General features: G+C 42.8%; 1 protein-coding gene across 1 annotated transcript in view; it reads right to left on the reverse strand.

Moving 5' to 3' along the window:
* Nucleotides 1–9,965: 9,965 nt before the first annotated feature.
* Nucleotides 9,966–17,116, reverse strand: part of urod (uroporphyrinogen decarboxylase) — a 59,379-nt gene continuing 52,228 nt past the window's right edge. Inside the window, exons 9-10 of the mRNA XM_041208649.1 lie at nucleotides 10,397–10,463; nucleotides 9,966–10,300 (exon numbers count right to left, since the gene is read on the reverse strand). Coding sequence (XP_041064583.1) covers nucleotides 10,136–10,300; nucleotides 10,397–10,463 — 232 coding nt within the window. The 3' untranslated portion in view covers nucleotides 9,966–10,135. The remainder of the gene's footprint in view (nucleotides 10,301–10,396; nucleotides 10,464–17,116) is intronic.

Raw genomic sequence — 17,116 nt, forward strand, 5'->3', positions numbered from 1 at the left:
AGGCCCTTGGATGGTGAGGAGAGGGGAGGTAAATGGGCAGGTGTTGCACCTTCTGTAGTTGCATGGGAAGGTGCCGTGGGAGGGGGTTGAGGTGTAGGGGGTGATGGAGAAGTGGACCAGGGTGTCCCGGAGGGAATGATCCCGGCGGAATGCCGCCGGGGGGGTGAAGGGAAGATGTGTTTGGTGGTGACATCATGCTGGAGTTGGCGGAAATGGTGGAGGATGATCCTTTGAATGCGGAGGCTGGTGGGGTGATAAGTGAGGACAAGGGGGACCCTATCATGGTTCTGGGAGAGAGAGGAAGGTGTGAGGGGAAGGATGTGTGGGAGATGGGCTGGACACGGTTGAGGGTCCTGTCAATCACAGTGGGTATGAAACTAAGTCCATTGCTGAGCACTGAACGTTCAGCATCGGAGAGGGGAAGGTCAGGGGGTATAGTGAATACACGGCCGGGGCTGGGATTGGAAGACGGGATGGGGACAGAAGGACAAGTAGGGATGGAGGGACCTGGATGGACGTTGGTGTCGATGAGTTGTTGGAGCCTGCGTTCCTTTACACCTGAAAGAAAGAGACAAAGTTTCTTGTTGAGGCGTCGGATGAGATGAAGAATAAAATGAAACTGGGGGCACGGGCAGCTTAGAAATAGGGTGTGGCGGTGCTGCTTGAGGGCGAGGTCGAGTGTGTTCATATGGCCACGCAAGGCACTAAGTGTGGATCTCAGGAGCGATGAGAACAACAGTACGAGGAGCATTGTATGTCCCAGAGATACCTGTAATCCTGGTGGGTTTGAAACATGAGGGACGGAACATCAGTTGAAATCCACGTGGGGTAAGTCGGAGATGGAGACAGTCACTGAGGAAGGAAATATGGCTGTGAAAGCAGGTTTTATATGGACTCGAAACATTAACTGTGTTCCTCTCCGCAGATGCTGTCAGGCCTGTTGAGTTTTTCCAGTTATTTTTATGGGATGGAGTCCTTACAGGAAATGGGGTGTGAGGAGCTGAAGTCGAGGTAGCTGTGGGAGTCAGTAGGCTTGTAATGAATATTGTTGGATAGTCTATCACCAGAAATTGAGACAGAGAGGTCAAGGAAGGAAAGGGAACAAAGGGCAGGAACAAGCTGACACGATCGGACTGCCGGGACAGTCCTGTTTGTGGATTTTGGGTAGGAGGTGGAAGCGGGCTGTCCGAGGTTGGGAGACTATGAGGTTGGAAGCTGTGGAAGGAAGATCTCCAGAGGAGATGAGGTCAGTGACAGTCCTGGAAACAATGGCTTGAATTTCAGTGGTGGGGTCATGGTCCAAGGGGAGGTAGGAGGAAGTGTCTGCGAGTTGACACTCAGCCCCTGCGAGGTAGAGGTCAGTGCGCCAGACAACAACAGCACCACCCTTTTCAGTAGGTTTGATGACAATGTCAAGGTTGGACCTGCCCCACAGTAGGACTGGAACAAGGAATGTTCCACATACCCCATAAAGAGACAGGCATAGCTGGGGCCCATGCGGGTACCCATAGCCACACCTAGCCACTTCCTCCAAATAAAAGGTGTGGCTATCTTGCTATCTTGACTCCTTTCTCTCTCCCCTTGTCCAGTCCCTTCCCACCTACATCCGTGATTCCTCTGACACCTTACGTCACATCAACAATTTCCAGTTCCCTGGCCCCAACCGCTTCCTCTTCACCATGGACGTCCAATCCCTCTACACCTCCATCCCCCACCAGGATGGTCTGAGGGCCCTTAGCTTCTTCCTCGAACAGAGGCCCGAACAATCCCCATCCACCACTACTCTCCTCCGTCTGGCTGAACTTGTTCTCACACTGAACAATTTCTCCTTCAACTCCTCTCACTTCCTCCAAATAAAAGGTGTGGCTATGGGTACCCACATGGGCCCCAGCTATGCCTGTCTCTTTATGGGGTATGTGGAACATTCCTTATTCCAATCCTACTCCGGCCCCCTTACACAACTCTTTCTCTGGTACATCGATGATTACTTCGGTGCTGCTTCGTGCTCTCATCGGGACTTGGAAAAATTTATTAATTTTGCTTCCAATCTCCACCCCTCCATCATTTTCACGTGGTCCATCTCTGACACTTACCTTCCCATCCTTGACCTCGCTGTCTCAATCTCTGGTGATAGACTGTCCATCAATATCCATTACAAGCCTACCGACTCCCACAGCTACCTTGACTACAGATCCTCACACCCCGCTTCCTGTAAGGACTCCATCCCATTCTCTCAGTTCCTTCGCCTCCGTCGCATCTGTTCCGATGATGCTACCTTCAAAAACAGTTCCTCTGACATGTCCTCCTTCTTCCTTAACCGAGGTTTTCCACCCACGGTCGTTGACAGGGCCCTCAACCATGTCTGGCCCATCTCCCGCGCATCTGCCCTCACGCCTTCTCCTCCCTCCCAGAAACATGATAGGGTCCCCCTTGTCCTCACTTATCACCCCACCAGCCTCCGCATTCAAAGGATCATCCTCCGCCATTTCCGCCAACTCCAGCATGATGCCACCACCAAACACATCTTCCCTTCACCCCCACTGTCGGCATTCCGTAGGGATCGTTCCCTCCGGGACACCCTGGTCCACTCCTCCATCACCCCCTACTCCTCAACCCCCACCTATGGCACCACCCCATGCCCATGCAAAAGATGTAACACCTGCCCCTTCACTTCCTCACTCCTCACCATCCAAGGGCCCAAACACTCCTTTCAAGTGAAGCAGCATTTCACTTGCATTTCCCCCAACTTAGTCTACTGTATTCGTTGCTCCCAATGTGGTCTCCTCTACATTGGAGAGACCAAACGTAAACTGGGCGACTGCTTTGCAGAACACCTGCGGTCTGTCCGCAAGAGTGACCCAAACCTCCCTGTCGCTTGCCATTTTAACACTCCACCCTGCTTTCTTGCCCACATGTCTGTCCTTGGCTTGCTGCATTGTTCCAGTGAAACCCAACACAAACTGGAGGAACAACACCTCATCTTCCGACTAGGCACTTTACAGCCTTCCAGACTGAATATTGAATTCAACAACTTTAGGTCCTGAACTCCCTCCTCCATCCCCACCCCCTTTCTGTTTCTTCCCCCTTCCTTTTGTTTTTTCCAATAAATTATATAGATTTTTCTTTTCCCACCTATTTCCATTATTTTAAAATATTTTTAAATCTTTTATGCTCCCCCCACCCCCACTAGAGCTATACCTTAATTCCCCAACCATCTATTCTTAATTAGCACATTCGTTTAGATATATATCACCAACTTCAATACCTATGTGTTCTTTTGTTCTGTTGTCTGTGACATCTTTTGATGATCTGCTTCTATTACTGCTTGCTTGTCCCTACAACTACACCCCCCCTCCACTTCTCCCCACCCCCCCCCCCCACACACACACACACACACACACACACACACACACACACACACACACACACACACACACACACACACACCTTAAACCAACTTATATTTCACCCCTCTCCTTGGATTCACCTAGTTCTGTTGAAGGGTCATGAGGACTTGAAACGTGAACTCTTTTCTTGTCCGCCAATGCTGCCAGACCTGCTGAGTTTTTCCAGGTAATTCTGTTTTTATTTTGGATTTCCAGCATCCGCAGTTTTTTGCTTTTATCCTGGTGAATCTCCTCTGCACCCCGCTCCAGTGCAATCACATTCTTCCTATAATGTGGCGACCAGAATGGCACACAGTACTCCAGCTGTGGCCCAAGGTTCTATACAACTCCAACATGATCTCCCTGCCTTTGTAATCTATGCCTCGAATGATAAAGGCAAGTGTCCCATATGCCTTTTTCACCACCCCACTAACATGCCCCTCTGCCTTCAGAGATCTGAAGGCCATGGTCCCTTTGTTCCTCAGAACTTCCTAGTGTCATGCCGTTCATTGAATACTTCCTTGTCAAATTATTCTTTCCAAAGTATATCACTTCTCACTTTTCAGGGTTAAATTCCATCTGCCACTTATCTGCTCATTTGATCATCCTGTCTATATCTTCCTGTAGCACAAGACACTCAACCTCACTGTTAACCACCCGGCCAATCTTTGTGTCATCCACAGACTTACTAATCCTACCCCCCACATAGTCATCTGTCGTTTATATAAATGACAAATAATAGGGGACCCAGCACAGGTCCCTGTTGTAAGCCACTGGACACTGGCTTCCAGTCACTAAAGCATCCTTCTGTCATCACCCTCTGCCTCCTACAACTAAGCCAATTTTGAATCCACCTTATCAAATTACCCTGTATCCCATGTGCATTTGCCTTCTTTATAAGTCTCCCATGTGGGACCTTGTCAAAGGCTTTGCTGAAATCCATATAAACTGTATCAACTGCACTACCCTCATCTACACACCTGGTCACCTCCTCAAAATATTCAATCAAATTTGTTAGGCATGACCTTCCTCTGACAAAGCTATGCTGACTCTCCCTGATCAAACCTTGCCTCTCCAAGTGGAGCTAGATACTCTCCTTCAGAACTTTCTCCAATAATTACCCTACCACTGACATGTGACTCACTGGCCTGTAGTTCCCTGGCTTATCTCTACAACCCTTCTTAAATAGCGGAACCACATTAGCTGTTCTCCAGTACTCTGGTTTTCGTTGTAGCGGAGAAGAGGAGATTTAATAGAGGTGTTCAAAATCACTAGGGGGCTGGATAGAGTAGATAAGGAGAAACTGTTCCCGTCATAAAAGGATCGAGAATGAGAGGGCACAGATTTAAAGTGATTTGCAGAAGAAGCAAATGTGATATGAGAAAAAACTTTTTCACTCAGCAAATGGTTGGATTCTGGAATGCACAGCCTGGAAATGTGGTGGAGGCAGGTTCAATCAAGGCATTCAAGAGGGCATTAGATGAGTTTTGAATAGAAACAATGTGCAAGGGTACAGGGAAAAGGCAGGAGAATGGCATTAAGTCATGATGCTCAATTGGAGAGCCGGTGCAGACATCATGGGCTGAATGGCCTCCTTCTGCACCCTAACGATTTTATGATTCTGGTTTTGAATTTTGGAGCTAGCCAGAGGAATCAAAAGTTTTTTTTCCCAGTCCTGAACATTCCTATATATCTTTGTTATTTTGGATTTTCCTATTAATTTTGTCTTTGCTGTTAAACAGTGTAGAGGAGGTTACTAGGGAATGAATTAACAAGGATATTAAGCCTGATAATATAGTAGATCTAATTTGGCACAAATCTTATATAAAAATAAAAACTTGCATTTATATAGTGCATTTACCATAATGAACATTCCAAGGCACTTCATAGTTATCGGATAGCAACAGCAATAGAAGTAGGAGACACAACTGAAAGCAAGGTTGAAGAGAAGTTATTTTTCAATAACAATTAGCAAGGATTTAGAAAGAGTATTCCGGAAAGCAGGGCCTTGATTCCAAAGGAGCATGAAGAGGAGGAGTCTGCATTATACAAGGGATCCTAGTGAAGTTTCCTGTTTAAAGGGGATCTTAATGCCACAGTATAAAACTGTAGTCCCAAACTTAATGCACACAGAGCAAAGATCTGGTAATATTGTACAGAGAGGTTAGAATTGTGATTGCCCTCCAAAGGGTGAGGATAAAATATGGCATTTTTTTTTCTTCACGGTGTAAGCGACTTACAAGGTACCTAATGAAATACTCTCTGGTCGTGACTAAGTACAACATATTTATGTAAATTTTTGTCAGGTGAAAGGCTTCTCATTTTACACTGAGGACAACATCCAAACCTTTTTCAGTAGAACAGAAAGGATTAAGCCTTAAATCTCAATCCAGGGTTAATACGCAAATCAATCACAGCTGAGCCACAGCCAGAGCCACCAATCTGATGAAAGGCCAACAGAATTTGTAATGACAGATGATCTACAATTTTCTGCTTTTTCTTTTTCATATTGCAATCCCAATTTGCCTTAGGTGCAGGAAAGAGGAGCAAATTCATTTGCTCCCTTCCTCCCATCCCCCACATGACAGCAATATTGTAATGAAGGCAACTTAACACAGTGCTTACTGCTTTATATTCTGCCTAATCTACATAATAAAAATCAGTGATACTGTGATTGGTGATTATACCTGGCAGCAGATGGCACATGAAAAGGCCTGTGGATTTTGCTCTACTTGAGGCCGTGAATAGGATATAGCTGCGATGCAGCTCTTCTCCAGGCAGATTGAGTAGACTTGCTCAGCCTATCATCCTGTCCTTATCAGAGCATTTTATTTACTGTTTGAAGCAAATCTGATTGCAGAGCTGTTGTCGATGATGTTATTGTGTGCACATGTCTGCTTCATAACTCTTGCCAAAAGTCAGCAAGTGAGGAGTGAATCTCACTGGAGGCTAAATTTAGAATGAACTTAAATCCTGTTGAGATGTCTTTCTACTGTAAGCACACCTACTGTCTGCTTACTTCAAGGTAAACCTGTTATAAACAGACCAGATATAAACAATTAATAAAGGAAAGTAATTACAATGCAGTCGTCATTTTGAAGGATGGAAATAGAAGGAATTTAGAATCCGTCCTCCCACCTAGATTACTCACACTATCTTTTCTTTAGATTGCATATGCTCAATGAAGTAAGGGATATTGGCCTGGGAAATGGAACCTTTTCTAGTTTAAACACCAGTGTGTCAGATCCAAAGTAAAGCTCCATCTCATCTTCCCCAGCATGCCTCAGCTTTGAATTCCAAAGCACCCACCTGTGCACCAGTACAGGTACAATATTTTTTTTTCCATTTCCCACACCAGTCATCCTAGCCGCCTTACTGAGTGATTGATAATGCGTTTTGAATTATTGAGTTTTTTTTTAAACAGTCAGCTCATGTCTACTAAGAACTGGATTGAGAAATCCCAGACTTATTAGCTCATTTCACATAGAACATTTACGTCCAGCAGATAGATACTTTCATCCCATTAATCTGAACTGCATTTGAACCAGAGTCCCAGAGCTGAAAGGCCAGTCACACATTCCTACTCCCTGCTCTTTTTTAATTTTGGCATAACAATAATAAGATTTTTGTCACAGAATGCTTAGATCTGCTATATTATGCATCAGGTATTAAATAGCATGTTTAATGGATGTACATAAATATCTTTAAACAAGTTTTTTTTTAGTACTTATACATTTCTTTCTTTTGGGTTCTTTATCTTTCTTCGCTGGTTTGTTATGGTTGATTACAATATATCCTTTCAAAAATTGGATGTCAAGTGGAACTCTTCCCACATCTGTTATTTCGTAAGTGATCTATTACACATTAGTAAAATGCATCTGAGAGGCACTTAAAAAAATAATACTCTTCATTAATTAAAAATAGCAAGGCAAGCTTAATTTAAAAAAACATTTATATAAAAGACATAACAGGCCAAAATAAGGGAGAAACTCTTATTAGTTTTAGGCTGTTTATACATTGAACAAATCACTTCCAGGACAGCAGGATCTACATGCACAATTGAAAGAGTATCACAGCTGTATAGGTCACAGTATCTTGATGAAGACCATATGATATAATAGATGACTCAATAAACAATATTAAAAGAATAATTTGGGCCACTCAGCTGGATAAATAATAGGCTACAAAAAGGGAAAGCGTATTTGAGGGTTGAAACAAAATGTTGTACATATCTACCAAAGACAGGAATTTACGTAGGTTTTCCTCCTGATATTTTTTAACTCCGCTCACTACCTCCAGATAAGAGAAGTTGTTCAGGTGTGAACAAGTTGCTGGGAATTTAATTTACTATGCTCCTATTTCTATCAATCCCTCACGTTCAATTTTACTTCCTGGTCTTCTTTTACCCTATCTTTAATGATGGGTTTTCCACTGACACTATGTTCCCCCAACAAACCCCCACCCCCTTCCCCTGACCAGTAATCTGGATTAGCCTCAGGCCTACCACATTTTCTGTAAATGTTCTATCCCTTTCTGTGAATTTCTCTGGTTCCTTTGCTCCATTGACTTTATATTCCAACTAGAGGTTCTGGAATGTTCCTTCTTCCTCAGTGAGATTTCTCCTCTGCTGTTGATAATGTGAATTTTCATAATGGGCATCATAAAAAATTTGTTGACCTTGAAAGTTAGGAAAATATGAGGTTACCGGATATTACAGGAGGTTTTATCAGTTAATTATTGGGAGGTTTGAATCTGTCCTGGCAAGAGATTTTTCTTGTTCACTTTTTAATTTGCTTTGTCCTTTTGAGTTTCTTTTTTTTGGAATTTGAGAATTTTTAAAAGATTGTTTGTAAAAATTGGCCTCCCTAATTTCCCATTTTTTTTTACTATTGACTCATCATAGTAAAGCCAAATGGAATTGCCAGACTTCAAACCAAATCTGCTGCTTTATAAATATAATTTAGATACATTACAAACTGTCACTTTCCTGCGACAGTTCACAGAAGCCTCTTTATCTCCTCTAATCCTACATTAGCAGACTTACAGTGTTTGCACATTCTTGTTGAAGGTTCCATACGTCAATGTTAACCTACACCTGGTCCAAAGAAGCCCAAATTTAACCCTTAGACTTATCTCTAAGTAGCTTTAACAAAAGTAGCTTAAATGGGAGATGTTGCAGCCTGTTAAGTAGCCTCAGGATAGATCAGAAGTTCAAGAGTTTTACATGCTCTTACAAATCTTCCAAAAACACATAAGGTTCCTCATGTATGCTGATGGCACCCAGCTCTGCTTTACGTCCCCCGACCTCTACACTGCCTCTTGCTGCTTTTCCAACATCCAGTATCAAACGAGCAGAGGTTTCTTTCAAATCAGATTCACAAGTCACCAATTCCATCTCCCTCAATAGACTGGGCCAGGCTTTTCTCAACCTCATTGTCCTATTTAACAGTAAGCTGAATTTCTGACCCCATTCCTAAGGCCACCCACTCCATCTTGAATATCACCCTTCCTCATCCCCACCTCAACCCATCTGCTGCTAAAACCCTCATCCAAGCTTTTAGTGTCTCCAGCCTCAACTATTCCAATGCTCCCCTACTTGGCCTCCCATCTTCCACATCGAAGCTCATCCAAATCTCTGCTGTACATATCCTAACCTGCACCAAGTCCCATTCAGTCCTGTGCATGCTGACCTATTGGCTCCCAGTCCATCAGTGCCTCTAATTTTAAATTCTCATCCTTGTTTTCAAATCCTTCCCTGGCCTCACCCCTCACTCTATAATCCTGAGAACTTTGTGTTCTTCCAATTCTGGTCTCTTATGCATCTCTCACTTCAGCAATGTAGGTAGTTACACAGAGAACATTGGGTGTGTTACTGTGCAGCAAACTAATCCATCGTTAAAAGGTTCACTAGGGGAAAATATTGAGACAATGAGGATGCTGGGGGAACAGATGAGTTGAAGATGAAATATGATGGAAACATGAAGGTGGAAGTTTCAATACCAGTGGTTAAGGGTGATCTTCTCATCTAGAATATAACAAGCAGAAATTGCAGCATTGATTGGTACTGTCAAAGCAGATAAGATTTGACAATCTGCACACTTTTGGTAAGGCTGAGATGAACTCTAGGGGGAAAAAAGCATATTTGTTTCAAACTACACCATCATGGGTCAGAGAATTAGGTTGGATGTTCACCCCTGTCACTTCTAGGTAGCTACAAAATAGCACTGATTGCTGTAGGGGAAAAAACAAACCCTGTGGTACGAGCAATGGAAAGAGTGGGAGAGACAATAAATAAACCAAAAATAAAGAGTCACAGTGTGCCAACATATTGATTCAGTGTGTCAGGACCCTTTGAATTTTTCCCTTTCAGGCCGACTGGGAGAAAACAGATCAGAGGGAGATAAATTTTCTTCTACAAAATCAGTTTGCTATCTGACAATCAGATAGGAACAATGGTGCAACCTGCATTAGAGGATAGCTCTAGCTGCCTGCCTCTCTGTTATGGCCTTGTCTATGTCCAGGTGACCCTGGAGAGCAACTGTTATCCCTCCCTAACCAAGAAAGATGAGACAGATTCTGTTGAAATAAAATCTGTTTTTTTATTTCATATGAAAACTATTCTTTTCAGTTGAGCCAGTGGTTAATATTCTTCTATTGATTATCAGAGCAATTCTTCCAGTTCAACACATTGTTCCCATGGGTTGTGTATCTTAGTTGAATCCCTTCCAAAGTACAATATACAGAAAGTATTATTCATTCTTGCATATCTGTCGTGAGTGTGCATGTACGGCATTCACAAATGTAGCCACGTGTTCAGGATCCATATCAGGATACATGCCATGCCCCAAGTTTGCGATGTAGCGCTGTGTACCAAATTCTTCAATCATCTTCTTCACCGTTTCACTTATTTTATCCTAAATTTAAATACAAGGCACTGTAATTGTTGAGTTCTAAATTTATCTTCAATTGTGACTTAAATGCAAAACTTTGCTTCTTCCACTGCTACTTACCTCAGATGCATAGAGTGCACAAGGGTCCATGTTACCTTGAAGGGTTACTTTGTTTCCTGTTCTTTCACTGTAGGAGAAGCAACAAGTCCAGCAATTAGCAAACTTCCATCCATTTCTCCTTCAGGCTACATATTTGGTGGTAGGGAAAATAATTTCAAAGACAGGCATAAATGAGCCAATTGGTGATTTGGGGGAGATATTTTTTGAATAATGGAGATAAAGCAAGTTAGTATTTATTCACTGGAATTGGGTGTGGCTGGCAAAGCCAGCATTTATTGCCCATCCCTAATTGCCCGTTTCTTTTCAGAAGGTCTTGCTAGGTCATTTCAGAAGGCAGTTAAGAGTCAATCACATTGCTGTGGGTTTGAAGTCACATGTAGGCCAGACTAGATAAGGACAGCAGATTTCCTTCTCTAAGGGACATCTGTAAGCTAGCTGTGTTTTTACGACAATCCAGTGGGCATAAAGTGGCCACCATTACTGATATTAGCTTTTTTAAATTCCAGATTTAATGGATTGAATTTAAATTCGCCAGCTGTATTGAACATATGAATTAGGAGCAGGAGTAGGGCACTCGGCCCCTCGAGCCTGCTCCGCCATTCAATAAGATCATGGTTGATCTGAATGTAACCTCAACCCCACATTCCTGCCTAGCTTTCATCCCCTTGTTAAATCAAGAATCTATCTAGCTCTGCCTTAAAGATATCCAAAAACTCTGCTTCCACCACCTTTTGAAGAAGAGGTCCAAAGACTCACGATGCTTAGAAAAAATCTCTCCTCATCTCAGTCTTAAATGAGTGATCCCTTATTTTTAAACAGTGACCCCTTGTCCTAGATTCTCCCACAAGAGGAAACATCCTCTCCACATCCATCCTGTCAAGACCCTTCAGGGTCTTAAGGTTTCAATTAAGTCTTCAATCTACTCTTCTAAATTCCAGTGGATACAAGTCTAACCTGTCCCTTTCCTCAAAAGACAACCTACCCATTCTTGGTATTAGTAAACCTTCTCTGAACTGCTTCTTACGCATTTACATCTTTCTTTAAGTAAGACCACCAGTGCTGTACACAATACTCCAGATGTGGCCTCACAACTGCCCTGTACAACTGAAGCATGGCCTCACTACTTTTGTAATCAATTCCCCTCACAATAAATGATAACATTCTATTAGCTTTCCTAATTACCTGCTGTACCGACATACTAACCCCTTTTGTGGTTCATGCACTTGGATACCCAGATCCCTCAATCTCAGAGCTCTGCAATTGGGGATGGGCAATAAATGGTGGCTTTGCCAGCAATACCCACGTCCAGTGAATAAACGTTAACTTGCTTTATCTCCATTATTCAATAGAAAAGATCTCCCCAAATCAGTGTGAACTCATATCTCCAGCTCATTAGTCCAGGCCCTGGATTAGTAATCCAGTAACATACCCACTAAGATGCCATCCCTGAAATGGCAAACTTGTGATCTGGAACTTTTGCTCTCAAAGGTAAAGAATCCTTAGGCTCTCAGCTACTCAAAGACACAATTGAAAGCGCTTCTTTCTGACTTGCTGCTGAATCCACTTCATAAATTAATTATGAAACAACACAATGGAAACTGCTTCTCTTTTGGATCAACTCTCAAAATGGAAATTTTGTTTTGATTTGTTAGCATTTTGCAATTGGAGATTGGAGATCACTAGGATCTTGGCTACAGTTACAGACTAAACAGTACATTTGGTAAGTACTTACATGTAACCTTAGCTCTGAAAAACACAAATATTTTATATTCTGCATTTTATTACTGGATATTAGGGGCTGGATTTTCCTCTGCTATCACGTCCCACATTGAGCAGGAAAGTGGCAGAAATGATGTTAAAATTCCTGCCTCCTCAGTTCAATCTTAATTTTCCCCCCTTAGCCCCACTGGCTGCCTCTTCCCTGCCTGCTCAATGTAACTGGCTGCAGGGAGGAGGGGATCACATTTTCAGCCCACTTTCCTCCTGTCTAGCTCTCTTACTGCCATTCTCTGAGACTGCCAGTGATGGACCTGGGGTAGCAGAGATGAGGTCCCTAAAGTCTACTAATGGAGGGAAATGGCCTAATAATGGTATCCTCTCTCTCTATTTCTGCCTCACACCTTATCTACGAATAACCTAAATCTCAGCTGAGGCCTTCAATAGAACATTTTCCACAATTCATGGGGCTTTTGTGCCCCTTTAAATGGTATCTCATCCTTTTGAAAGCTACAGATCCTTCATACGAACCTAAACAATGAGGCTAGCATACTATTCAGCTACAGGTGCATCAGATCTCTCAGCTAAGCTTGATCCTATCACTTTATGCTTATTTTCCAGCAGGGTCACTGGATGCCAATCATGAGCAGGAATTTTGACAATATTTTTCCCTTTGTTACTCTCGTGCCACTACTGCTGACCTGGTGAAGATATGTTATCTTAGTACGGACTATATTATATAGAATATACAGCATAGAGACAGGCCAAACAGTCCAGCTAGTCTATGCTGTTTATTCTCCAATTCTCCTCTCATTCTCTCTTTAAGTATATCTTTCTAGTTCTTTGTTTTTCACATGCGCTTGTCTGATTTCCCTTTGAAAACATCTAAACTATTTGCCTCAATCACTTCTTGTGGTCGCAAGTTTCTTAGCCAAACCACCCTCAGCGAAGAAATTTCTCCTCATTTCCCTCTTCAATTTATTAGTAACTATCTTGTTATTTATTCCCCAGTTTTGGATTCTCCCACAACTGGAAACATTCATCTTTACATTTACCTTGTCCAACCTATTCATTATTTTAGAAAGCTCTACTGGGTCACCTCTAGGCCTTTTCTTTATTGAAGGATTAAGCCCCAGCATGTTCAAGCTTTCTCGATAAATGTAATCTCTCAGTTCTGGTACCATCCTTCGTTCACTTTGTCAAATCTGGAGGTCTCCAAAATCTACCTGACTTAATTGAGGTATGTAATTACTTAATGTGCTTTTGGAAGTCTTCCCAGTGGTATGGCCCCAGCTCGAGACAGTCCAGAGAAGAGCCATCAGATTAATACCAAGTTTAGGACACTGTTAACAGGACAGCCTCAGACAACCATGAATTTTCCCTTGAGTACTACCAATAACCCGCATGATTTATTTGGGGGTCAAAGAGGCCTAAAGTTTTTTCATTTTTTGGGTGGGTGGGAGAGAGGGGTTAATGATTTGTCTCAGGTCGGATAGGTCAGGCTGGATGGACTATTCATGCCTATCTTCACATGTTCTTAACATAATTGTGTCCTACATAGTCCTATGACCAGGCTTGCATCACCTCTGGTGGTTTATTCATTTATGGGATGTGGGCGTCGCAGGGTAGGCCAGCATTTATTGCCCATCCTTATTTGCCCTTGAGAAGGTGGTGGTGAGCTGCCTTCTTGAAGCGCTGCAGTCCATGTGGTATAGGTATACACACAATGCTGTTAGGGAGGGAGTTCCAGGACTTATTTGTCAGTAACTGTTTCAAGTGGCATTATGGAAAATAGTTTTCCATAGTTAAGCTGAACACTCATGTTACTGACTGATTAGATTGCCAAATACGAACATACAAACGTATGAAATAGGAGCAGAAGTCGGCCATTCAGCACTCAAGCCTGCTCTGCCATTCAATAAGATCATGGCTGATCTGTTAGTGCTTTGAATTCCACATTCCCATCTACCCCCAAAAACATTTGACTCCTTTGCCTAGCAAGCATCTATGTACCTCTGTTTAAAAATATTCAATAAAACCAGCCCTACTGCCTTCTGAGGCAGACTTCCAAAGTCACACAACCCTCTGAGAAAAAAATTCTCCTCATCTCGGTGCTAGAAGGACAACCTCTAATTTTAAAACAGTGACCCCCCCAGTTCTGGACTCACCCACAAGAGGAAAAATCCTTTCCATGTCCACCTTGTCAAGACTCATATTTTAATCAAGTCACCCCTCACTCTTCTGAACTCCAGTGGAAACAAGCCCAGCCTGTCCACCCTTTCCTCATAAGGCAACCTGCTCATTCCAGGTATAAATCTAGTAAACCTCCTCTGAACCGCCTCCAACACACTTACATCCTTCCTTAAATAAGGACCAAAACTGCACGCATTATTCGAGGTGTGGTCTCACCAATGCCCTATATAACTGAAGCATAACATCCTTACTTTTATGTTTAATTCCTCTTCTAATAAAGGGTGGCATTCCATCAGCCTTCATAATTACTTGGTGTACCTGGTTATTAATTTTTTGTGACTCATGCACTAGAACACCTAGATCCCTCTGCACCTTGGAATTCTGCGATCATTCTCCATTTAAGTAATACTCTGCTTTTTAGTTCTTCCTACCGAAACGAACAACTTCACATTTTCTTACATTATACTTTGCCAGATTTTTGCCCACTCAAACAATCTATCTATATCGGTCTGCAACCTCCTTATATCCTCTTCACAATATGCTTTCCTACCCATCTTTGTGTCATCTGCAAATTTAGCTGCCATGCCCTCGCTCCCCTCATCTAAGTCATTTATATAAATTGTAAAAAGTTGAGGCCCCAGCACAGACCTCTGCAGGACTCCACTCATCACAACCTACCAATCAGACAAAGACCCATTTATGGATACTGTGTTTTCTGCAGCCAGCCAATCTTCTTTCCAAGCTAATATGTTACCCCCTATAAGCTTTTATTTTCCACAATAATCTTTGATGCGGCACCTCATCAAATGTCTTCTGGAAATCCAAGTACAGTATGTCTACAGGCTCCTCTTTATCTACAGTGCATGGTGCTTCTTCAAAGAACTCTGATATATTGGTTAAACATGATTTCCCTTTCACAAAACCATGTTGACTCTTGCTGATCACCTCGAGTTTTTCTAAGTGCCCAGCTATAACCTCCTTAATGACCAATTTTAACACCTTCCCCACAGCAGACATCAAGCTACTGGCCTATAGTTTCCTATTTTCTGCCCTCCTCACTTCTTGAATAGAGGGGTTATATTTGCTACTTTCCAGTCTGATGGAACCTTTGCAGAATCTAGCAAATTTTGGAAAATTAACACTAACACATCTTCTACCTCATTAGCCATCTCTTTTAAGACCCTCGGATGAAGTCTTTCCTGGCCCAGAGACTCGTAAGCTCACAGCTCCGTAAGTTTGCTCGGTACCGCTTCCCTAGTGATTGTAATTTCAGCCAGTTCCTCTTTCCCTTCCAACTCCTGATAAACAGCTACTAAAATGCTTTTTGCATCCTCTATAGTGAAGGCACAAGCAAAATATTTGTTCATTTCATCAGCCATTTCCTTGTTATCTACTATTAATTTCCCATTCTCACTCTCTAGAGGGCAGACACTCACTTTACTTACTCTCTTCCTTTTTAAATACCTGAAGAAACTCTTGCTATCTATTTTTACACTTCTAGCTAGCTTTCTCTCATACTGATTTCTTTCTCCCAATTAACCTTTTAGTCACTCTCTGCCATTTTTTATGTTCTGACCAATCATCTGACCTGCCACTCATCTTTGTGCAGTTTATGCTTTTTCCTTAAGTTTAATGCTTTCCTTAACATCTTTAGTTAACCATGAATGGGTTCTCCCCCTTGAATTTTTCTTTATTGTAGGAATATACTTATTCTGAGTATTTTGAAATATCCCCTTAAAGGTCTGCCACTGCTTCTCTATTGATCCATCCTCCAGCCTAGTATCCCAGTTCACTTCGGATAGCTCAGCTTTCATTCCCACATAGTTGCCCTTATTTAAGTTTAAAATACTAACACCAACAACACTGAAGAAGCTTGACGCCATCCAGGACAAGACCCATGTCTTCCACAAACATTCACTCCATCCACCACCGATGAACAGTGGCAGCAATGTGTACCATCAACCAGGTGCACTGCAGCAACTCACCAAGGCTCCTTAGGCAGCAGCTTCCAAAGCCATGACCGCTTCCATCTGGAAGGACAAGGGCAGCAGATGGGAACACCACCACCTGGAAGTTCCCCTCCAAACCAGTCACCACCCTGACTTTGGAAATATATCACTGTTCCTGGGTCAAAATCCTGAAACTCCCTCCCAAACAGCACTCTGGATGTACCTATACCATGTGGACTGCAGTGACACCCATATCCCGTAAATGAATTTTTAAAAAATCTAGTCTTGACTGTTGGTGTATTCTTAGGTTTTTTTTTCTGTTCCTTCCTGCCATTCTTTGAACCTCGTTTCCCATATTACTATATTGCTCTCCTGTCTTGACTTTACCCCCTGATTTGCTACATCTACCCAAGCATGATCCCTCATCCAACACCCCCATCCACTTGTTTAGCTTAAAGCCCTCTCTACTTTCCCAGTTATGCAGCTCACTGCAACACTGGGGTCCCGGTATGGTTAGGAGTAGACCATCCCAACAGTACAGCCCCCACTTTCCCCAGTACTGATGCCACTGCCCCATGAACCAGAACCTACTTCTCCCACACCCATCTTTCAGCACACATACATCGTTCTAATCTTATTTGCTGTATGCCAATTTGCACGCAACTCAGGTAATAATGTAGGGATTATCTTTGAGATTCTGCTTCTTACTTTGATACCTCATACTGACCATGCAGAACCTCTTTTCCTGTCCTTCTGATGTCGTTGGTACTGACATAGACCATGACAACTGGATCCTTCCGTTCCCACTGCAACTTCCTCCCCAGGCCTGAGCAGATGTCCCAAACCCTGGCGCCAGGCAGGC

The sequence above is a fragment of the Carcharodon carcharias genome, chromosome 16 (assembly GCF_017639515.1).
Source record: "Carcharodon carcharias isolate sCarCar2 chromosome 16, sCarCar2.pri, whole genome shotgun sequence".
In the NCBI taxonomy this organism is placed as follows: domain Eukaryota; kingdom Metazoa; phylum Chordata; class Chondrichthyes; order Lamniformes; family Lamnidae; genus Carcharodon; species Carcharodon carcharias.